We start from the raw sequence: 25,019 nt of genomic DNA, 5'->3' as shown, positions 1-25,019 counted from the left end.
TTCACACCCCTAATATATATATATATAATGGATTGGCCCAATGCCCGCGTATGTCGTCAAGCAGTGAGCGGGCAGCCCCCTGTCACACTTGATAGCCAAAGTAAAAATGTCTGTTTTCTGCCCGTGTAACTTTTGCACAATTTATTTTGGAAAAGGGAGGCTTGGGATGCACGTCAGTTAATAGCGGAATGTGGCATCGCACGCGCCAAAGTGAAATATCACTCAAGGTGGAGGACAAAGTGGGAGGCGTTTTTGGTTGAGGGATCAATTTGGCGCCCTTGACTGATAATAATCATCACCCACAAGAGGTAGCATGCGTTTGTCTGGGCGGATTCTCGTCATTAGATCTAACGACCATCTGTCTGCGGAGACCTTGTCTGTCACCCTCCCGCTTATCTGATGGGGGTCACTTCCTGGACGCACGCCAAGACAACAGGTGGCCGAACGCAGGTTTTGGGGTGTGTCGCCGCCCCCCGAGCAAATCGACTCGTCTTCTCTCAGGGTCGAGGGCCTTTTGCTTCCTGTTATTAGTCCTGCCAGCTTCCTCCCAAGTTGGTGGCAGGCGAAACTGTTCAGTCTTGGCCCTGAGTATAAAGTCTCTCTACACGGAGCCAAGAAATGACAGATTGTCACTGGCTAGCGTTGTTATTCAAACGAAATATCAAAGGCGACATCAGCTAATCGAGACTTTTCTAATAGAAACCATTTGTTTTGTATGTCTTGGCTTCTTTTTGTGCACATTTTGCCAACCTCGACTTGCAGGGATGGGCGAGTATCGATACCAGGTATCGGGATCGGGCCGATACCTGCCTTTTTTCAAGTACTTGATTACTCGTGACGCAGACGAGTACAAGCGACCGATGGCAGGAAGACGTTAAGTGAGTCCTCCTTGCCTGTAAGTGGCGCTAGCTTGCAGCAGTTTTTCACCAAAACTTCACCGGTTTGGAAATACTTCAAAATTGTGAATCTTAAACTAAAAGAGCATTTTGGTGTTTTATTTTAAGCGTTAAGACTATTGAAGAGTGACTGTGCTGTTTTTTTTTTGTTAAAATTAAAGGAAATGTATTTGTTTAAAAATATCTTTTAGTGATTTACTACTGGTATCGGCAGTTGGTATCGGTATCGGTGAGTTCTGAGGGTCTGAGTATCGGTATCGGTCTGAAAAAAAGTGGTATCTTAACGCTTTAACTTTGACAGCACTAAAAATAAATAAATGAATAAATAAATAAATAAATAAATAAATAAATAAATAAATAAATAAATTATAAATGAATAATTAATTAATTAAATGAATAAATAAATAAATAAATAAATTAATTATAAATAAATAAATAAATAAATAAATAAATAAATAAATAAAAAAGAATGAATAAACATACTCGAAAATTCTTCTCTCGCGCCGTGAATTGTGGTATCTTCCGCGGCGTCCAACGTGTGCCGCGGGCGCGTCATGCTTAGTCAGAATCGCCATCGCCTGGGCAACAGAAGGTCGCCGATCTTCTCTGCAACTGCTAATCGATACGAGAAGCGGGCCGCGCAGATGGCTGCCTCGCTGTTTCAGCTGACGCCGTGGCGAATGGCAATTATGGACGGCATTATGAACAATTTCACGGGCGACTTCCTCTTGCCTCTTTGGCAAATGTGGCCTGCGATGACGGATCTGGCAGTGGCATTCACTTTAACTCATTCCCGATATAATGGCATCCGTTTGATTGCAGCGGGCGTATAATAATAATAATAATAATCAATCTGAATTTGAGAATTTCCCTCCCTTCTGATCAAAGTCAGCAAATTGAGGCCCATTTAACCGATGCCTTTTCAAGATGAGCCTAACTCAGACTGAGGTGTGTCAAGAGCGATTTTTTTTCCTCCCCAACCTGCTCACGAAAATTAAACCTGTTCAATATTCGCACTAACAAATTCACAAAGAATTAGCACCTCAAAAAACACAATGTGTTGTTTTCATGATTTACAGCGGCTATCACTGTGAACAATTGCATGATGGCGGCATAGCCATGTTAGCCAACATGCCATTCTGAAGAATTTGACCTAAGGCTGAACAAAAGGGGACCAAGGACGGACCCTTGAGGAACTCCAAGCAGATATCAACGTCATTCGACTAGATTTAAAACTACCACTGCGGTCACATGATAACGCCGTTCATCCAAGTAGGACTGAAACAATTTTTGGACTGCTCCATTTTAGAGAATTAAAGGCCTTGAAACACAGTTTTAAAATGATACAAGCACATTTGAAAACATATATCGAGAGAGTGCAAGAGCAATGGATAACAAACGTATCAGTGTACGATCCCTCTGTTTTTAGAGTTAACTCATTCACTGCCATTGACGGAAAAAGACGTCAAATGATGCATTTTTTGCTGGGCTGGCAGTTAAAAAAAAAAAATATCCTGCCCCCTCCAAATTAACAAACTTTATCTCACAATTTACATTAATAATCACGCCCAAAAATGTACATTATAAAATAAACATACAGTACAACCGTCACTTTCTATAATAATTTACATTATTGTACATTATGAAATGAACTTACAATGCAATATAATACTTTCTGTAAGATGTCCCTTCAGACCGCATTTTTTATGCTGAGCATTTTTATTTTTATTATTTTTTGCCGATTTTTACTCTTTCCCCTAGGGGTGTGAATTCCCTAGTACCTGACGATTCAATTCGTATCACGATTCATAGGTCACAATTCGATTCAATACCGATTAATCCCGATACGAATTTACAAGTCTATTGTTGCGATTTTTTTTTTTTTTACTCAAATTCAGAACATGCTAATCAGTGAACTTGTACATGTACACTGTAAGATTTGTATGATAATGTATTGAAACGAAACTTCAACATATTGAAGAAACAGGTTGCAATCTGCTTCATGTTTAAACAGCATTGAAATGAAATATTAAGGCTTAATGTTCCACCCTAACCCTAATTAAGACTTTTTTTTGTAATATTTTTCCATCAAAAATGGATGTTTAAAAATCTTTACGGCCGCCTATTGAATCGATTCGAGAATTGCGTGCTGGAGTATCACGATATATTGCCGAATCGATTTTTTTTTTTAACACCCCTACTTTCCTCACATAAGAACATCATGGATTTTTTTATTTATTTATTTTTTTTATGTAACGTGTTGTAAACTTATAAGCTATAAGCAACATTTATTTATTTATTTTTAACAATGGACATTATGCAAATCAACTTGTGATTGTGATTGGTTAGTTAAGATCCAATCGTGAAGTGCTGACACCATTCAAATTATGCGTTTTATTGGTTTAGACCAGGGGTGGGCAAACTCGGTCCTTGAGGGCCGGAGTCCTGCAGGTTTTGCATGTTTCCGGCTGGTATATGATTAGCTCATCAGCTGACAACGATCCTGTTGATTGGAGTCAGCTTGTGTTGGAAGTGAGAAACCTCCAAAACCTGCAGGACTCCGGGCCTCGAGAACCTGGTTTAGACCCGCGAATATGTTGTGTCCACTGCAACCATCTATGGATCTGAAGGGGTTAACTGCAGGATTTACAGCATATGATATTGAATACAAAACAAAACAAAAAACAGGCAGTGCTGAAATACTTCATGTTTCATATATACTTCTCAAATTTTCACCATCTCAAACTAGTTCAGTCAATGTCTGCATGCGCTCGAGTGAGGTTGAGTTACATTAGTTTATTTACGTCTTGTCAAAATTGCATTCAATTCAGTAGGGGTGTGAATTGCCTAGTACCTGACGATTCGATTCGTATCACGATTCACAGGTCACGATTCGATTCGATACCGATTAATCCCGATACGAATGGTCACGATTCGATACCGATTAATCCCGATACGAATTTATAAGTCGATTGTTGCGATTTTTTTCCATTCAAATTTAGAAAATACTATCAGTAAATTTGTACATGTACACTGTAAGATTTGTATGAATATATTTATCTAAAACTTGAGGCTTATAACCGTGAGCCACTGTACACAAACAGTTTGCAATCTGTTTCACATTTGAACAGCATTAAAATAAAAATATTAAGGCTTAATGTGCCGTTCATATAACATTCTTCCATGCTCAAGGTGTGAATCCTTAAAAAAAAAAAAAAAAAAAAATCGATTATGCCGATTATTGAATCGATTCGAGAATCGCGCGATGTAGTATCGCGATATATCGCCGAATCGATTTTTTTTTTTTTAACACCCCTACAATTCAGTATAGGTTACACCAGTTTGTGACTATAGTGTGTGCAGCGGAAGATGACACAACATCTGACGTCGTCACCTAGTGGAAGAAGAATCCTATAGTCGCTCTCTTCCCCCACCGCCACTTTCCATTGATCGGGACCGCGTCGTCACAGCAGCCTCGGAGGTCGCTCGGGAAGAAGCGGACTGTTTCCTTGCAGCTGTCTGTCGTTTTCCCCTCCCAGCAGAAGTCGCCGCAGCCTGCCAGGTGCACACTCCTCCTCATCCTCCTCCGGGAATCTTCGCATTCAAAAGCGGGCTGATTAGCTGCATTGTGGAAGGCGGAGAGGCGGAGGGGGGGTGAAGGATGCCAGAAAGCGAGCTGAGCCGAAACTGACGCTGTGACAGCTCGTCATGATGCAGCTGTTTCGAGAACAGGGCTGGTTTTTCTTCTAAAAAAAAAAAAAAAAAATCCTCCAGAATCCAGTATTAAAATCTCTGGGACGTGTCAGGATTACTCTTGAGCATCGTTACGAGACGACACCGCCTCTTTATTTTTTTTTATTTTTATTTTTGAGGTTTGGCGATATAACTTGCAGAAGTGCACGCACCGGCTTCGTTTGTCACTGATGCGCGAACCAGCTGACAGTTTTACTCCTTGAGCGTGGAACTATATACGGATCCGAACAGGGCGTGAACTTGCAGACGTTCACAAGCCAGTCATCCTTTAAAAGCAGGCTTGATTGTTTAATTTTCCCCAAAAAAAAATAAAATAAAAAATAAAATCCTCTTATCGATCCGCGCTTCAGTCCAGCATGGATCTCAAAGCGGACTCCGAGGACCTGGACTACGCGAGGCCGGCCCCCATCGAGGTGTTCGCCAGCCGCTCCACGCTGCACGGCATCTCGCACATGTTCACGTACGAGCGCATGTGCGTCAAGCGCAGCCTGTGGATCCTCTTCTTCCTGGGCTCGGTGGGCGTGCTGGCGCTGGTGTGCGTGGACCGGGTGCACTTGTACTTCCAGTACCCGCACATCACCAAGCTGGACGAGGTGGCCGCGCCGCTCATGGAGTTCCCCGCCGTCACCTTCTGCAACCTGAACGCCTTCCGCTTCAGTCGGGTGACGCGCAACGACCTGTACCACGCCGGCGAGCTGCTGGCCTTGCTCAACGGCAGGTGCGTAAAACGTGCACCGCGCGTCGTGCAGTTTTTATGATCGCTCCCGTTTTGTCGACCTATACTATGTGGCAAGGGTGTCCTAAGCAGAGGATTTTTAATTCTCCAAGATGAACATAAAACAAAGAGGGTGGTGGGCTGACATAAATTTGCCTTAGGGAAGTGTACAGTCTTCCCTCGCTATAACGCGGTTCACTTTTCGCGGTCTCGCTGTATCGCGGATTTTTTTTTTAAGTGCAATTTTGCATATTTTTTTTGCAATAATATACCCATTTTATCAAATTTATGAAGGTTTGAACATTGTCAATGTTTGAACATGTAAATGCCTCAATGAGAAAAGTGTCTAAATTGTGCGGTAGGGGATTTTAGAGCCTTAAAACATTTGTAAGAATTGTAAAACATAAAGCGAACTACTTCGCGGATTTCATTTATTGCGGGTATTTTTTGGAACCTAACCCCAGCGGAAAACGAGGGAACACTGTACTTGCTTATAAAACTATATTGGCATCTGTGCCAAGTATTTTTTTTTTGCCAAATTTGAACAATTAGAAAACTCGCCAAGTATGAGGCTTTCAAAATAAGCGGTGAAAAAGTCAAGCCATTGCCACACGTTCAACCAAATAAAATACCACACATGGATGTCGCAGGTGCGCATGCCTAGTGAAAGTAGTCATGTGCGTGTCAGAGTCGATCGTTTCAGTGTAGGAGCAACAATTGCTTCCAAAGGCTAATGTGATGTTTTCAGTGGATCCCAAAAACACAGACAAACAAGTGAATTTACAAATTTATTTTCACGAAAAACTAGGCACACAGGTAAAAGTACAAAAAAAGAGCTTGCAATGGCAAGAAAAAAGTTAGCAAAAAAACCCACACACAACAAATACACAAAACCGTAAACATAATTGAACCAGTTCAAAAAGGCATCACGACAAAGTACAACAAAAATCTTTAAGAACTTACAAGGAACAAGACACTAACGAGGTCTCGGAGTCGAGGCACGAGCAAGGAACAAACGACAGGAGCGACCTCTTAAATATACAAGGCATAATTGCTGATGAGCAGCAGCTGTGCAGAGTCTCATGGGCGCCACCGCAGGTCAGGCTCAAACTGGAATTACAACAACAAGACAACTGAGAGCAGCCTGCAGGCATGGAACATGTTTTTGTTTCTGTTTCTGTTTATTTTATGTATGTACTTTGGAATCTTTAAGTCAGTGATGTTGATAATGCTGATTTTGTAAAGAATAATATTTTATTTATAGTTTCTGTGGAGGGACCCCAGGAAGAATAGTTTTCACCACCGTGACTGAAAACTAATGGGGATCCAATTTTAAACAATTTAAGCAATAAACCTCATCTTAGTGTTAACGAAGCTTGAGTAGCGAGTCATTACTTACTTCCTCAGCGCAGGTGATGTCATCTTCTGTCGACAGCAAGCGGAATTTATTTTTATTTTTTTAAAGGGATTAATTGTACATGAAAAATAATGAAGTTCTCAATTTCATTCTGGACAAATTATTAACTTTTTATTGCTGAAAATGGCTCAGTAAGTCAAGCATCCATTTAAAATCCTTAAATTTATCATCATTTTCCATTTTATTTATGGTTATGCATGGACTACAGTGAGTGCCTGTTGACATTGTTTCTCATATTATTGAACCAACAAATTAACTCTTTGACTGCCAAACATTATCCAAAAAAACAACACCGACAGTGCCAGCCCATTTCGAGCATTTTCACCCCATCTTTCAAAGCAAACGGAATATTGTGCGGTATAACCACATAAACATGGTGGATACCATATGAAAGATTGTATTCCATTCTTTCATGAGAAAAAAAAAGACCTTTCTACCTTATTCAGTTCTTTAGTAATCACCATTTGAAAATAGGTCATTTGAGTGACATAACTGAAAATACAAAAAAATAAAGAGGAAACAAGCTTGTTGTGAAAGGATAAATTTTTTTGCACAACAGTGACTTTGACACTAATGTTTTTTGTTAAGTGACACTGTGAATTAGATTTAACGTGACAAAGGATCATTCGCGTCATCCTTGAACACATTCTATTGCATCAGATTTCATCCGATTCCGTCATGTTTCATTGTTATTTGATACACCGGCAGCCCATTGAAGAGATGCGATGCTGCCATCTGCTGGCCGTAGTTAGTGGCTGTTTTTTATTTCACTGCCCATTGAGGGGGGAAAAAAAACAAAAAAATAATAAACGCCAAATAACGTCTATGGCGTCATTCATTTGGATTTTAGAATACGTCATTAACCGTTTTTGGCAATCAAAGAGTTAATAATGCCTCAACAATGCCACCTTTCTGACCATAAGTATCAATCATGCTCAGAAATGAGCCAAAAAGCAGCTGTATGGTCGACATAATCGAAAACAGAAGCTTTTACCCATTCTTAAGAACACTTTTGCGCCTTTACGTCCGTTCATAGGCGCACAATGTAAACACCTTTTGTTACGATTTAAATTAAACTATCTTTCCTTTTATTATCATACATAATGTATACATCCGTTTGTGCCTTCACATCCATTTACATACACTTTTCATGTAAACATCAATGTGAGCATTTGTTTACACCGTTGAAACAGCGTGTCACTCACATCCACACATAACGGGCCTGAAAGCTGGCGGTGGTCGTGCGTGCGTGTTCATCATCCCCGTCTTCTTCTTCTTCTTCTTCTTCCCATCTCACCTCCAGCCATTTGTCTAGTGCCGAGCAGATCAAAACAAATCTAAGGTTTTACCTCCAGGGAAGCCCATCTGTGGGAATTTGTTTTTAAAGCACCAAATCACAAACAAAAGGTTATCTCAGGACACGTATAAAGACGGTTTCGGACTTATTCGGTAAGAAGCCCCAGCCGATTCCCTACGCAAGCGTCGTCAAACTTGCCATCAAACAGAAGCAAAAAGCGCCGTAGACTTGGGCCGGCCTCCCGCCTCAAACAACGGAGGATAGCGGAACGCGTTTTCTGGAGTCGCGTGTCGAGTGCGGAGCTCTGCCAAAAAAGCCAAGCAATCCAATTTGGATCAGCACCAAACTGTACACCAGGGGTGTCCAAACTTTTTCATTTGAGGGCCACATACAGAAAAATCCCAAGGACGCAAGGGCCACATGATGTTATGAAGAGAAATTGTGCATAGTCCTAAAAAATGTACAAATAATTTATTTGTGCTTTTGAATATTTAGAAAAATGCTACAGTATATAAACCAATTTATTTGTAATATGGCAATAGGGTTATTGTAGTTTTTGAATTTTTCATTTTAGTTTTTATTTTGATTTGAGTTTTGTTTTTTTGAATTTAGTTAGTTTTAATTAGTTTTCAGGGTGTTTTTTTAATTTTTTTTTTATTAGTTTTAGTTCTTTAATAAATGCTTAGTTTTAGGTTAGTTAGTTTCAGTGTTAGTTTTAGTTTTTTTGTTGATTTTTTTTAATGTTTATTACCTATGCGCAATATTTAAAAAAACACCATGGTCGCGGCGTCATTATTCCAGTTTATATAAAAATAAATCGTCTAAAAATCACATTTCAAATCATCCCCAAAGGCTCATGCATTAAATTAATTACCAAAGACTAAAACAAAGGACATTTTTGCTATAATTATAGTTAGTTTTCTTTTTTTAAAAAAGCATCTTCGTTTTCATTTTATTTTGTTAACAAAATTGTTTGTTGAATTTTTAGTTTTTCGTTAGTTTTAGTTAACTAAAATAACCTTTAATAGCACCTGTGTTTTTCGACACCCTCCCTTCTTACTTTGAACATCTCCAAACATTTTTGTTTTTATTTTATTTGAACTGAGTCAAATGCCATTTTTTAGCGTATGTCGCGGGCCACTAAAAAAATGGACGGCGGGCCGCAAATGGCCCCCGGGCCGTAGTTTGGACACCGATGCTGTTGACTCTCATAGATGACTGCTTTTTTTTTTGGTCATCAATATGCATTCATGTTATTCACTGAGAAAAATTAAAGAAAAACGCTAATTGAACCACAAGCAGTATAAACAAACGTGTCACATCACTTATTGATCTGCATTTTTACCCATTTTTATGAAGATGTCAAAAGTCTGTATGCATATTTACACCACGAGCACTTTTCTTGGCCCGTCCAGCTTCCCTGTAATTCTAATTGACTTGACCGTACTAACATGGCCAGTCGTTTGTTCGTTCGAATGTTAACATTTGCACGACGGGTTTATTTAGCTTGTTGCAAGGTCCTTTTTTTTTTTTTTTTCTTCTTCAATATTTTATTCACCCCTGTTTGTTTTGTAGGCAAGAGAAGGAAGGTGAGGCCCGTAAAGTCGCAGCGTGAGTGCAAAGCGATGTTTTGACACCTGTCTGGCTCGCTGCCGGCCCACTCGGAGAATTCGCCAGCAACATGGCGCAGACACGCAAAACCTTTTAAGGATCTCTGGCATCTCGGGCTAACCTTTTATCCCCAACAAAAGCGGCCTTCTTTTTATTGCGCAAATAAATAAATAAATAAATAAAAATAATAAAACAATACAAGACTGTGACAAGAGTTGAGGTGAAACAAGAAGGTAGACGAGACAAGAATCGGTTCAGGGTAGTAGCCGTGTTTGTGATAACCTCACAATAGTGAACAAGAAAATAAATAAATGATATCGTAACCCTTGGTAACTGAATCTCTTGACCATCTATAGGGGGATGTGCTTGTATGCTTGTGTGATGTCTGTACTGAACTGTGTGCATGTGGCATTTGTGCGTGTTTGTTTGTTTACACAATCTTAAAAAAATACAAATATGGCAGCAAAAAAATAAAATAAAATAAATACTGTACAACACGTGAAGGTGAGGTAGAAACCCATTACGGGCTTATAAAAGACCCCACCTAAGAATAAGAAAATAACATTTAAAATAACAAAAATATATAATACAAATGCTTTGCTCACCAGGCTAATGCTGCTTTCGAGGACGGTCGGAAATATGCAAATTGGTTTTTCCCAGCTGCGATTGGCTGGCAACCAGTTCAGGGTGTACCCCGCCTTCTGCCCGAAGCCAGCTGGGATAGGCTCCAGCATCCCCCGCGACCATTGTGAGGAGCAAGCGGTTAAGAAAATGGATGGATGGATGGATGTTTTTTCCCCAGTTCCGACCTGTAAGTGTTCGAGGCGAAAGTAAACAATCAAAATGGCGGACAGTGGTAAATTTTTATTTTTATTTTCTATTTTGGCTCTTAAAACCATTTTTGTCCTGAAGTTATAATAATTAAAAAAAAAAAAAAGTTGGGGGGAATTGTAGTTAATGATACAATTACACTTAATTGTACATAAAGTTCAATTAAAACTGACACTAAAATAAAATGTTTAATACAAACAGTTTTTCAATTGTAAATGCAAATATAAATGCTAAAAACACAAATATAGTCAAACCTCGGTTTTCAAACATAATACGTTCCAGAAGGCTGTTCTAAAAGCGATTTGTTCGAAATCCAAAACAATGTTTCCCATTATAATTAATGTAAATAATTTTAATCCGTTCCAAGTCTAAAAAAAAAAAATATTTCCAAGTTTTTTTTTTAAACTGCACTGTATACTGTTTACCATAAATAGAAAAGGGTAGAAATAGATACTGTTTTATTTAGATATCCTATCTAAAATGATGAAAAAAAAACAAACAAACCCAAAATGCAAACATTTCTTTTTAAAATTCAATAGTTCTGCGCACTACTTTCCTCTTTTCTTCACCAGCTTTACCACTTGCACTTGCTTTCTTTGGACCCACGATTAGGGGCTAATACACGATGCAAAACTAAAAAATGCTGTTCATAATACAGTAAATGGCCACGAAAACACAGCGGGAGCCACCTCACCTAAAATTTGTGATGATTTTAAATCCTGCTCGCTTCTCACTACCCTCCCCATCCTTCTCCTTCATTCTTTTCTTTCTTTCTTTCTTTCTTTTTTTTAAGCGGCTATACTTTGATCATTTTAGACTTTGGCCAGACGTGAAAAACTCCAAACTCACTTCTGATACGTCTTAATTTTCTCATCACGTACGCAGATGATAATCCTTCCCGGACTCCTCCTGGTGCAACCCGCAACGCATCCAAACCAGCATCTGGAAAACATAACGGTGGTATTTTTAGCTTATTGATCCGCGCGGCCGGTGCGGATGCCCGAAGCACAGTCAGGAGCGTAACTCCTGTCTTACACCCTCGCATGACATAAATCCAGTATTCTGTTTTCATACATATTGTGTTATAGTGTTGCTGTCTGAGGAAAGTAACAGTACAAACAAAAAGCACTTGTTTTTACAACAATATATTTCAGAAAAAAACAAGCACGAGTGACTGTTTTATTAGAAAGATTTCGCCCCATAAATGTAGATCTGTTTTGACAGCCGTTGAGGTATGTTGTGCGCACTGTTCGATTTTAGGGGAACAACACGTCACATGGCAGATCGACTGTTTTGCTGATTGTGGCTGAAAGTGTTGACTGCATATAAATGTAGACTTTATGTCACTGGCATACCGAACGGTTGGTGGCTCAATTCCCGGCACTAACTGTCACCTGTCGAAGTGTCTTTGGGCAAGACACTGAACCCCAAATTGCTTCCAGGTTGCTATTGTAAATGAGAAACTGTTAATATTAACTCATTTGCTCCCAAAAATGTATAAAAATGTTCTACAGTATTTTAAATATTGCCATGGTCCCAAAAACACATTTATACGTTTTTATTTATTTATTTATTTTTTTAATTCTCGAGCATACAGAAGTTAGCACGTCCGCCTCCCAGTTCTGAGGACTCGGGTTCGAGTCCAGGCTCCGACCTTCCTGGGTGGAGTTTGCATGTTCCCCCCGTGCCCGCGTGGGTCTTCTCCGGGTACTCCGGTCTCCTCCCACATTCCAAAGACATGCATGGCAGGTTAATTGGGTGCTTCGAATTGTCCCTAGGTGTGCGTGTGAGTGTGGATGGTTGTTCGTCTTGTGTGTCCTGCGATTGGCTGGCAACCAGTTCAGGGTGTCCCCCGCCTACTGCCCAAAGCCAGCTGAGATAGGCTCCAGCACCCCCCACGACCTTTGTGAGGAATAAGCGGTCAAGAAAATGCGTGGGTAGGGGGTTAGCATACAGAAGGCTTTGATGCAACCTCTGAACTGAGAACTGCTAAAGCAATGGTTATTACAAAACGACCAGCAGGTGGCAGCAGAGTATAAGAGATCAACCAGGGCCATGTTGCAAAAAGCTTTTTTTTTTTCCTCCAGTGTTTTAAACAGATTTGTGAATAATGATGAAACGTAGCTATATTCTAATGCTAATTGTTGTAAAACAGAAACAGAAACAAATTTTTTTTCCTGATGAAAAAAAAGAGACTAATCTTTCTTTTTTTTTTTGGTAGGTTCCATGTTTTTATAGCAATAGTACACAATATTCTGTGGGCCTTGCAGTAAGACAGCCAGGAGAGAAGGGAGTTAAGAACCATACATTTGAAATTAATAACAATTTTCTGACAAACTGGCTGAATTTCGACCATTTCCTGCCGCATCCCTGAAAAGAAATAAAATTAGCCACAAAGCAACTGGCTCTGTTTCTTTGTCAGCTGAAAACACCAAATGTTCCCGTCACACATCTAAGGGTCGAGTATGCATAACAAAAATGTCACCTGTGACCCCAGGACGGGCAGAAGTGCAAGTGTCACTCCAGGTTTGCTTCCTAAAGAATTTTCCTCGCATGAACACGAGCGTTCCAAGCGGCGGAACACTCTTGATGGTCATTTGGGATTCAAGTAGGGCGATACGATACGATACGTATCACGATACAGGGGCCACGATACCATACGTATCGCGATACATATATATCCCACATAAGACACATTTTATTTATTTATTTATTTTTTAAACAAAATATTGGAAAATTGGTACACAGACACGTGCCATGTTAAGTTTATAAATAAATAAATGTTGACATTCTTCTTCTGCTTTCATTTTTCTTAGCAAGACAGTGTCCAATCGCTGTTGAGCTATTTTTGCATTAATTGAAGGCAATTAACTTCAAAGACGCTGCTGGTTTTTATTTTTTTAGGTACAATGGAAGCCGCAAAGGCAAACGTGAACTGCCGATTTAAAAGTTAACGAGCAATGTAGATTCTGACGCCCGCGTATCGATACGTGCATTGTGATGAGGCCCGCAACGATATATTGCCGTATCGATTTTTTTGAGCACACCCCTAGATTCAAGCGCCGCACTTGGATTTGTAACTTTCCCCAAATACATCATCCCGTGCCTGCTGCTTGATGACCAAGCAGCGCACGTCCTCACTTGACCGCGATTCGAGAAAAAAGCCATAAAAAGCCGCTCGCTGATCACAGTGCAAACGCAGTGACCAAAGTCCGAGAAGAGAAAAACATCACCGCCGGTCTCTTGCAAATGCTGCGATTTGCTACTTGAGATGCAGGTTAGGCGCAATTAGCATGTGCCTCATAAGCCGCGCGATGAGCGAGTCTTTTATCTGCATGTAATTAAGCGCCGTTTGCTAAGCTACAGAGCAGCGCCACTGATTAGCACTGTCATCCCACTTCCTGTTGCCAACGCGGCCATTTACTTGCTCGCTCCTTTGTGGCCCCCAGGGAGACGTCCGCTGACTGTTTGCGCGTGTTTGTGTGTGTGTGTGTGTGGCTTCCCGACCTGCTCGCTGAGGTAGGAAGAAAAAAAAAAAAAGTTGCGCAAGAGATAAGGGCTTTGAATTGGATCTGTAGATTCTCAGCACATTTCTCTCAAGGTTTTAAATCAAAGCTTGACTGCATGCTTGCTGATATCAGACATGCTTGTGGACATGCCAACACTTTTAAAAAAATTTTTTTCATTTTAAGATGAATGCAATCAAATACAGTAAGAAGTGCAGATAAGGATTGTTATCTGGCAATTTTGTAGAAACTCTAATCCTCTGTTCGCGATGCAAAGGCAAATAATAGTGAAAAAATTGAAAGTAATTCAAGTCCGTTCCTTAAAGTTAAAAGTAAATTGCTTCGAGATGATGTGATAGCGGGTGGGAACAGGCTCTCAAGGCTCTGTGTTCATGTGCAAATGTCAGAAACATCACAGTAGAGCTGTAAAAAATTAATGGACAAAGTAACAAGTAATTCACTGACAACTATTTTAACTCATTTACTCCCAATAACGTATAAATACGTTTTTTTAATGTTCCAAGTGTCCCAAAGACGTATTTATACGTTTTTTGTTTGATTTTTAATGCTGGAGCATACAGAAGGCTTTGATGCAGCCTCTCAACCGCAAAGAACGGTTGCAGAAATGGTAGTTATTACACAAACGGCCAGCAGGTGCAAAGGAGATCAACCAGGGCCATGTAGAAAAAAAGCTCAATTACTTACAATTTTGAATAGATTTGTGAAAACTGATGAAACTTAGCTCTCTTCTAATGCTAATTGCTGCAAAACGGAAACAGATAGAAACATACTTTAACATACATAAAGAAGAGACTTTCATCTTTCTTTTGATAGGTTCCATGCTTTTATATTCTGTGGGCCTTGCAAAATCCGTCAAAATCCAGTAAAACAGCCGGGAGCGAACGGGATTGCGAAATGTGAAAATGGCTGCGAGTGAATGAGATCAAGTTATCGTTTGGAGCCAATTTTGCCCCAAATTGCCCAATTCCTCTGATTTCAGCATATCAACAGTAATTGTTCACTGATTTCTGTAGTCCTTCATGACAGAAGACTGAATATATTGTGTTTAACCAAAACAAGACATTTGCTAACATCTGTTTTTACTTTGGAAAACAATGACCGAACTGGTAACATAACACATCAATGCACCTTTTTTTTAAATTTTCTTTTTTTTTTATTACTATACAAATACAAAGTACGAAACACCATTAATTGGTTACTAAACAGTAATCAGGGGGAAAAAATTGCTCTTGTAATTAGTGTTGTTCCGATACTGATACTGGTATCGGCAGAGGCGCCGATACTGCATTAAAACAGTGGTATCGTATCGGCGAGTACTCATAAGTAACATGCCGATACCATTAATTCCAACGCTAATATAGGATTTTGGATGTGTCTTGCTCATGCACGACGTTCACTGATATGTGACATGTTCACTGCATGTCAATCTAAGATATCCTATTGGCCCTTGAATGCTCTGAACCAATGGCAGGACAGCTTTTCCATTTCGAGGAAAAAAAAACAACTCAAGTATCGGTATGGTATCGGTATCGGCCGATACTGCAAAGCTGGGTATCGAATCGGAATCTAGGCCAAAAAACGGTATCGGAACAACACTACTTGTAATACACATGAATGCAAAATTAAAATGAATCAAATTAGTCGATTAATCGATTGAATCGATAGATTAATCAATGCTAAAAATATTCGATAGTGACAGGACCGCATTAATTTGTGTATCGGGGTGGCCAGAGTGGCATTGGGTGGCCATGGCCATCTCTGGCCACCACGTAGCTCCGCCCCTGACTGTGGAAAATTGTAAATACTAACCAGGTTGACCATTTCCAATTGTCTTTGTCAGGATAATCTTTGAAATAAATCCAATAATCAAGCATTTGCTGGCATTCCTCGGACGAGGGGAAAAAAAAAAATTCTGTAAAAAACTGTAGATTAAAATAGATGAAAATCGATGTGGTCTCTCATTTTGTGTTTGTGTTCCCTTCACGCTTTGCGGTGCGGAACATAATGAGTCAATTGCTCAGTTTTCGATTTAGATGAAGCCGCAAAGTCAATGATGATCATAATTGTCAAAAGAAGGTCAGTGCGGGATAATTAGCGCTAATTGTGGCCATTGCTGCCAAAATGTGGTGTTGTGAAAGTTGGGAGACAAATTTTTTATTTATTTTTTTCCGTATGGGAGGGAGTACTAAATGATCATTTTGGAAGTTGGATGCTTTGTCTGCAGTATTGTTGCATATGCTCAGTAAAACTGTTATGCCCCCCCCCCCTTCAAATGTAATTGGGAAAATGGCCGTTGAAAGGTTAGAATTAGCTTAATAAACCCTTTTGTAGCATTATTTTGCTACAGATTTCGAGTTGCCTTTTTACATCCTATCATTAAATTCTTGATTTTTTTTTTTCTAATTGTGGGAATGCTGAAGCATTCCCACATATGTTATTGTGATTTTTATTCTTTTGCCGCCTAACAACTCCCACATAATACTTCCAATTTACATTATTCAAATTTCAACTAGCTTAAAAAATTAACACCTCCCGGGGTATATATCGTCTGATTCCACATTACTTACCGTATTTGTACAATTTAACATTTAATATCAACTTTTCCCCATTCATTTTCATTGAAAATTTTCTAAGTATCACTTTCCACGCCCACTTCCATATATATAACTTATCATCATTACCAGGTGTCTGATACACCTCGATGGCACAGTCGGTAAAGCGCATTGTCCAGTAACCATGAGGTTATAATTTCATAATTGATCTCTCAATTTGCTTTCAGCATTCCCACGCAATTTCTCCAGAAATTGCACTTCGTCTCGTTCCTTATAGGAATTCATATTACCAGTCACCCAGGACACTTTACACGCTATCTGATTTTGTAAACTAATTAGCGCTAATTGGATAATTGCCTTCATAAAGATTTCATGTTTGCATGCAAGATTAATGTCGGTATGATTGAAGCACCTTGCAGCAACATGCATGTTTAATACTAGGTCGTGCGTATGCAGAATTTTATGAGCTCTTCCTGAAAATGGTTGACGAGGTTGGCCAAGTGATGCAGATCCGCTTTCATTCGTCTCGATCCCCGGAAAGAAATTAAAGTGCTTGTGCCCGTAATCCAATTGAGGGTCTCTCTTGCCACAGTTCCATGTGCACGCCGGAGTTTTCTTCAGGGAGCAGACGAAGGGCAATATTAAAAAAAAAAAAAACTCCAGCCATATTATCGAGGCGGTGTGTACTTTAAAAGTCTCCCGGCTGGTGGCTTTCTGAATGTGGCGGCTTAAGTGCTCTCCTGGCAGCTCTGTGTTGCTTATGAAGCAGCAGCTCAGGATGCAATTCATTTAACTAAAGGATAACCCCCCGAAGGAGGCCGTGTCGTATTTCCCGAGTAACTCTAATGATGTTTCGCCGCCTCCGGGGGGGCTCAAAGTTGTCCGAGTAGCTCGGAGCTATGTGTGGCAGGGATGAAGTCATTTGCCGGCTTTGCTTTGACCAGCCATTTCCAAGGGTTAGTACCAACATTTTACAAGTGTTACTCATATAATGGAAATATTTTTCACAGTTTGATAGGTTGCAGCATCTCCATAAAGACCAACCGATTTTTTTTTAAATTACAAAATTATTAAAATTATTAATTATAAAATTAATAATAATAATGATAATAATAATAATAATAATAATAATAATAATAATAATAATAATAATAATAATACAACTTTATAAAAAAATGATAGTATTAATAACAATTAAATAGAATTAAAATATTTAAACAATTTGCCCATCATTAGTCAATGGACATTGTGTTCCTTCTTTTTCCGTCCACCAAGGGGTGGTATAATACGAGTTTATAAAGGCATGCTGCATTTAGATTTGATGATGAAAAAAAAAATGGTGACGTGGCAACTAACCATTATAATCATTATAAATTATAACTAACCATTATACTTATATAGTGAAAATGAAATGAAGATGTCTGCAAATTGTCTGGCAACCAGTTCAGGGGGTACCCCACCGACTGCCCGAAGCCAGCTGGGATAGGCTCCAGCATCCCCCCGCGACCATTGTGAGGAGCAAGCGGCTCAGAAAATGGATGGATGGATGAAAAAGATGTACTGTACTGTAAAAAAAAAAAGAAAAAGAAAAAAGAGTATGATATTGATTTGTGTTGAGGTCATTGTTCTGCCACTAGATGGCATAATTGCATTTGTAAGACATTGGCGACTGCTCAGTGCATTTTACTTTTCATATTACGAACTAAGATCTAATCTTTAACATGAAGTCATTGTACACATTTTTTTAATTTTAAAATAAAACTTGACCCCAGTCTCCGCAAATATATGCATTATTATTTATTAAATTTTTTTACTGCTAAATTTTGTCGTGGACGTGTCTGCTGCGTTGCGACTGGAATTCCCTCAGTACAGGCTTTCCATGTAGTCATTAATTAAAAAAAAAATAAAAAAAATAGTGGCATTGAAGGAAATTAACCCCTAGTTCATTTTTTTATTTTTTTGATGAAATGGATATGCTGAGGTGAATTCATAAACATTGGACACCAAATAAAAAAAAAAAAAACGTATAAATACGTCTTTGGGACACTGAGAACATTAAAAACGTATTTACACGTTATTGGGAGCAAATAAGTTAGCGCTTTGTCTTAACATGCGCAATTGTTCTGGTAGCTTGATGGACTGGGGGGGGGGGGCGTTGCCGTCTGCCCTCTGAGTGGGCGGGGTCTCATCAGTTAATCGAGGTTAATAATTTGAATGACCGCGAGCAGGTGCAGGACGTCGAAAGCGGGCGTGGGAGACTGTATTTCACTTTCTTTTATTCATCAATCCGTCACGCGTTGTCATGTGTCACATGCGGCAATTCGCTGGCTCCTTTCCAACAACGTATGCATTTATGAAGAGCGGGGGGGGGGGGGGGGGGGGGGTGTTGCTTCGGTGCGTATTTGCAGCATTAGAAGAAGTTATCCTCCCAATGAAGAGGTAGTCCTGCTGCTTGCCATCAGGCACGACAATTAATTTGCCCGCGTGAAGCGAGAACGAGTGAGTTTAAGTAATGAACTGTTTGTTTCCACTGGAGGTGGACCACTTTCAGATTTATGGACAACCCTGTTAAAGAGCACGACAAACACGTGGAACGTTCAAGGTGTTATCTCGCTTTTCCTGCGTGGAAGCTAGTGGAAATGCTGCTTCACTCCCTCATCTGATGATAACGTGCAGCTGTACCAAAAAGGGCATGTCTTGTTTTTGAGGCGATAATGCACCTCGTGTGTACGTGCGTGATAGAAATGCGATTAGTTGCCGGCTGTTAAAGCAACTGCACCCAAGGCTGCGCACAATAACCAGGTCAAATAAATATATTAATTGGATGTTGTTTTGTAAATACATTATAAATTGTTATGTAAAATGGTCATTTTTTTGTCTTTTAGTCACGTTGACAGCTGATTGCACGCTCTATGTGCAATACTATAATGATGTAAGGCAGAAGCAGATAGCATTTGTGTTTTTATCATTTTCGGTTCGCTGATAATCGACAATTTAGCTTTAATTTCATAAATACAAGGACAACACAAATAGAAATTGACTATTTTGTTTGAACGTACGCTTCATCGAAGCATTTCTTTCCCCCGGAGTTCTCAGCGTTGCATGCAAAATAAAATTTGGCATTCTCCATGGGCGTTTCTAGCTCATTTTTGTGGGTACGCAACACCCACCAAATTGAATCCCAGCCCCCTTTTAACTTAAAGAGATTATATATGTGCCATTTTTAAACAAGCAAAAGAGGTGTAAATACATACAGTACTTTGTTGAATTGTAATATTTTAACAACAAAATTATACCCCACCGCACCTCAAAAATGTTTTTTTTTTTTTTTCCTGTATGCTCTAGCATAAAACAAAAACAAAACAAAAAAAACGTATAAATACGTCTTTGGGACACTTAGAACATTAAAAAAAAAAAAAAAAAAAAACGTATTTACGTTATTGGGAGTAAATGAGTTAAAGACAAGGTGCTACTGACAAGCTAACTACCGGTAAATCAATCCCCATAACCAAAAAGTGTTATGCTTCTCTTCCGTAAATGTGGGAGTGAAATTGCGATAAAATGTACAATATGGTTCAATTGATCATGCCTGGCTGGGAGGTCAGCACCCCTAAACATCGGACCCCATCGCCCCTGGCGTTTCTGTGGTACAGTTAGCTGATTTCATAAATCGTTTTTACACACCTAAATAAATCGAACAACATGCAATGTTACCCTCACGTAAGATGCCAGAAGGGTTTTGTGTCTCTTGGTGTTTTTTTTCCTTTGTTTTCTGTGGGAGTTGGTCTAAACATCTTGGAATGTTTCAGATTACCGACCCCTGGACTGTACAAAGTTTAAACAGTTTGAAAAATGCTTTAAAACTGCGCAGAGGAAATTCTCCCTCTCGCTCTGACTCTCATGCTTCTCGTAACAACAAGAAAAAAAGTTTGGACACTCTTATGCTGCATACAGAATGCAATTACCATGGTGTTAACCCAATGAATAAGGATTCAAAATAAATTATTAATGTTATAATATCATGCAGCTGTTAGGAGTTGCTAAATGAATAAAGTATGAATGTAAAATTGAGTTGAGGATTTGAATGGTCTTCCCGGCGCAGGTACGAGATCCGGGACCCGCACCTGGTGGAGGAACACGTCCTGCAGGTCCTGAAGGAGAGGGCCGACTTTGACAACTACAAGCCCCGCCCCTTCAACATGCGAGAGTTCTACGACCGTACGGGCCACGACATCAAGGACATGCTGCTGTCCTGCTACTACCGCGGCATGGAGTGCAGCGCTGAATACTTCAAAGTGGTGAGTCCGCCACGTCGCTCGTTACTTGTTATTTTTTTTATTTTTATTTTTTAAAAACTTCGCTCGTTACTTGGCCTCCCGGTGTCCGAGGGTGTTAACAGAGCCTTTTGGAACATATGACCAATGTGACGTTTGGTAAACAGCTCTGGAAGCAAATGGGGAGTACGGATTGTTCTGCTCCTGCTGAGCATGGCAAGTGTTGCCGATGGAGGGTCCACACCTGCTACCTTTCTCCTTTCTTGTGATACGTTGGCTGTCTCTTAAAAGGTTAAGCAATCCTATCATGAAAGGTTGACCGTGAGCTTGAACATGGCCTCTGCGTCGTAATGTTTACTTATCTGGTATTGGGACGTGTTCAAACATGTCCCGACTTGGTCTGGATCAACGGACGTATGATGTCATAGGAAGTCCATATTTGGGCATAAGGGCTCGCAATGACCTTCATTTCTAGGACATATCCCAACATGTTCAGACATGTCATGCCTCGTTCTCGATTACAGGAAGTATGATGTCATAGAAACCTAGGGGGAGGAGTCTAAACAGGACATATTGGGACATGTTCAAACATGTCCTGACTTGTTCTGGATCACCGGAAGTATGTGATGTCATATGAAGTCCATATTTGGGCATGAGGGAACGGCCTGGAAGTATGATGTCATAGGAAACGTGCCCATATGTGGGTTTAAGCGACGTCATCCTTTGGCAAGATGACAAAAGAGGCGGGAGGGAGTGGGACTTGGAACCGGAAGTGAAGGGACAAGACAGGAAATGATATCATCAATCAAATCGTTTTGACAGAAAGGGGATTGTAATCTTCTCGTCATTTCCACCATGCAGTACATTTTAGCTTTGGGAGTGTTGTATTTCTTTTCCACTATCAAAAATTTTCAAGAACGTCCACTGCCAAATGGAAGAGTTTTTGTTCACTTGCTACAAGTTTTTATTTTGTCCTGAGAAATCTTAATTAAGGTATTACGTAGAAAAAATACAATAGCTTTAAGTAATTGGTGTTTTTGTGTGGATTTAAGGCTAGCTGTTTACTTAATTAAAGAAATCTGTCAACTGTTCCTTTTCTATTGACGTTTACCTTTGCAAAAATGAAGTACTGTAATCCTGAATTAACAATGTTTTCTTTATTCAGACCATATAGTAAAGTGTTTCCAAAAAGTCAATCCACTCTTCCATTTTTCCATTTTGTTTTAGCTATCATTTGGACAGAAGTGAGGCCATCATTTGACATCAGGCTTAGAAGTTTTTTGTAAGCACATCGTTCTCTCTCGCCAATTGACATTGAAGCAGTAATGCAAAATTTACTCGAGTTTGAAAATTGACTGCCAACTCAAGGTCGTTCAGCATCTTAATTTTCCTCTTGAAGCCTTTGAATAACCTGAAAGTGGTACGGGTGAAGCTTTATCACTCTCCAAATCATCCACTGAATCAAGATTTTTGTCGCTTCTGAGTTCTGCAGCGCAGCCCTCTGGGTAGCCTGTCCGCGGCTTTGCGTAAGCACCTGCTCTAGGAGTTTAACTCGCCATGGATAACGTCAATTGTCCTCTGCGGTGGAGTAGTGTGACAGATATAAAGCTTCACAAACTGCACAAAATGGTGCCAAACTGCCTTTCAGGGAGAGAAACGTTTCTCATCAGGTGACAATTTTGCAACCTCGTTCTAATGTCAATTGGTGAGCCATGGGCAAGGGAATGATATGCTTACTAAAACTGCAACGCCTTAGCTGTTGAATAATAACGTTGGTCTGAATTGTACTTAGAATGAAATATAAAAACAGTGTTCAGTGACCTTTCAGAGACCCTGTTATGTTTTTCAGAGACTAGTAAGCACAATAAGGCCGTATTGTGGCTACAATGAAACCGCTGTCAATACGCAAAATGGGGTTGGTGGTCTGGTTCCTGGAATGCGGCTGGCGTGGGCCGCTCTGCTGGGTGAGCTAGGCTGGGCAGCGCACAGGAGTCATCAGATCTACAACGTGCTAGCAACCAGTGGTGCTAACTGACCAGAATCGAGGCAGAAATTGCTTGAATAGCAATGGGCAGAATGCAAGCCGATCTACTCTTCTGGAAACCACAGCATGTGTGAAAGCTGATCCGAGGTCAGCGAAGACGCTACTGGTGAAAAGAGAATAATCGCGCTTGCCTTGGCTGCTCGCCTGGCGGGGTGGGCCTGCTGGTGGCATCTGGGGACCGACACCAGTTCCAAATGACTGGGACTAGCCACAATCTACATATGGACATTCAAGATGAACTGAGCGAGCAGTGTCTGGGATAGTATGGGATGGATAACGATAAAAATTAACGACTATTCTAAATAATGTATGATTGATGCGTTATAGTAGGGGTGTTAAAAAAAAAAAAATCGATTCGGCGATATATCGCGATACTACATCGCGCAATTCTCGAATCGATTCAATAAAAAAAAAATCGATTTTTTATTTTTTTTTTTGTGTGTGTGAATCGATTTTTAAACTTCCATTTTTAATGGAAAAACATTCAACAAAACGTCTGACTTCGGGTTAGGATTCACACCTTGAGCATGGAAGAATGTTATATGAACGGAACATTAAGCCTTAATATTTTATTTTAATGCTGTTCAAACATGAAACAGATTACAACCTCTATAAGACTGAAATTTCAGATAAATAAATAATACATTTTCATATAAATCTTACACTCTACAAGCTTACTGATTAGTATTTTCTAAATTTGAATGAAAAAAAATCGCAACAATCGACTTATAAATTCGTATCGGGATTAATCGGTATCGAATCGAATCGTGACCTGTGAATCGTGATACGAATCGAATCGTCAGGTACTAGGCAATTCACACCCCTACGTTATAGTAATGGGTCGATGGGGACGGGTCTCGAAAAAGCTTCGGCTTCTACCCGTCAGCCCTTCTTTCGGATGTCAATGTTGCAAACGATGTGATTGTGTTTGATGTAAGCTGTAATGTGTCCGAAAGGAAAAAAAATGAATAAACCAAACCAAAACCAAACAATAGGAAGTCGAAAATGACGGAAAATATGTCCAAAACATGCTTCCACCCAGAGTATTTCCAACGTTGGGGTGATTGTCTTCCATCTAACTAGCTGCAATTTGTGGCCAAGCAGGAAGTGTTTCCATCAGAGCGCGTTCACTCCCACAAAAGCTGCTTACGGCTGCTGGAAATGCAGTTAATAGAGTAATTGTGGGGACTGGCTGCACGGTCGATTTTTGTGTATGTGTGTCTGTGCACATGTGGGCAGCTGCTATTTGTTTGTGCTTGCTTGTATCACTGACCCCATTTAGAGGTGAGCAAAATCCAGGTAATTCAAAGAAGCATGTTCTAACCCCCCCCCCCCCCCCCCCCCCCCCCCCCCTCTCAGACCTCCAACACATTCAGATGACCTTTTGGGTTCCTGGTAATTGTTCTTGGCATTTTTACTCCTCCAACAGTCATTTTGTTGCAATTGCCAGTACTGTCCATTTAATCTTGTCTAAGCCTGCCGCCGGGTAGAATAATGAGCCCAACTCCAATTAGTTCACACATTAACAGATAAGCCTATCTGGGAATGTCATCTTATTTGTCAATAGGCAGAAGGCAGTCAACAAGCTGTGTCTCGAATACATGAGAATGAGCTAAAAACCCGAAAACTGTTTACAAAAAAAATAAATAAAAAATCTGCGACAGGAACATCTGGAAATTGCGACACCAACACGAATGCAGACAAGGGTAGCATTTAACAGATGCTCGTGGTACCGAAAATTTGTGAATAACAAGTGAAGTACCGCAAAGCATGTCATGTCAGTGCAGTCAAGTGGTTCTAATGCCGGTTATCTGTGTCGTGCAGCTGCGTGCCAGCTGTGTGTCGAGAGATCAAAATGCTGACAGTGTTTTTTTTTTTTTTTTGTCATTTTCCTCAGCATCATAACTACCCTCCAACTTTTGAGGTCCAAAGCAATCAGCGAAGTCTGTATGAAAGGTGGAGTTTGCAGTTTTAAAACTTCTAGCAAGATTGGAATGTAGCCTCACTTGACTAATCAAATGATTGACACTTCATCAGGCACACTCTCAGTCTGAATGATTGTTGCTCTTCGGGAGGGAAGTTTCTTAGGAATCCAATTAGAA

General features: G+C 40.0%; 1 protein-coding gene across 4 annotated transcripts in view; it reads left to right on the top strand.

The window, feature by feature from the left end:
• Positions 1-4,199: 4,199 nt before the first annotated feature.
• asic1b (acid-sensing (proton-gated) ion channel 1b) overlaps positions 4,200-25,019 on the top strand; it is a 185,093-nt gene continuing 164,273 nt past the window's right edge. For 2 of the 4 annotated variants that reach the window (XM_077530077.1, XM_077530076.1), the window contains exons 1-2: positions 4,200-5,367; positions 20,702-20,897. In XM_077530077.1, coding sequence (XP_077386203.1) covers positions 5,006-5,367; positions 20,702-20,897 — 558 coding nt within the window. In that variant the 5' untranslated portion in view covers positions 4,200-5,005. The remainder of the gene's footprint in view (positions 5,368-20,701; positions 20,898-25,019) is intronic. The other 2 variants (XM_077530081.1, XM_077530080.1) reach the window with 1 other exon arrangement.

Source organism: Festucalex cinctus, chromosome 8 (genome assembly GCF_051991245.1).
Source record: "Festucalex cinctus isolate MCC-2025b chromosome 8, RoL_Fcin_1.0, whole genome shotgun sequence".
Taxonomy (NCBI): Eukaryota; Metazoa; Chordata; class Actinopteri; order Syngnathiformes; family Syngnathidae; genus Festucalex; species Festucalex cinctus.
Note: the sequence above shows the minus strand (reverse complement) of the source record. Positions and strands in the feature narration are given on the sequence as shown.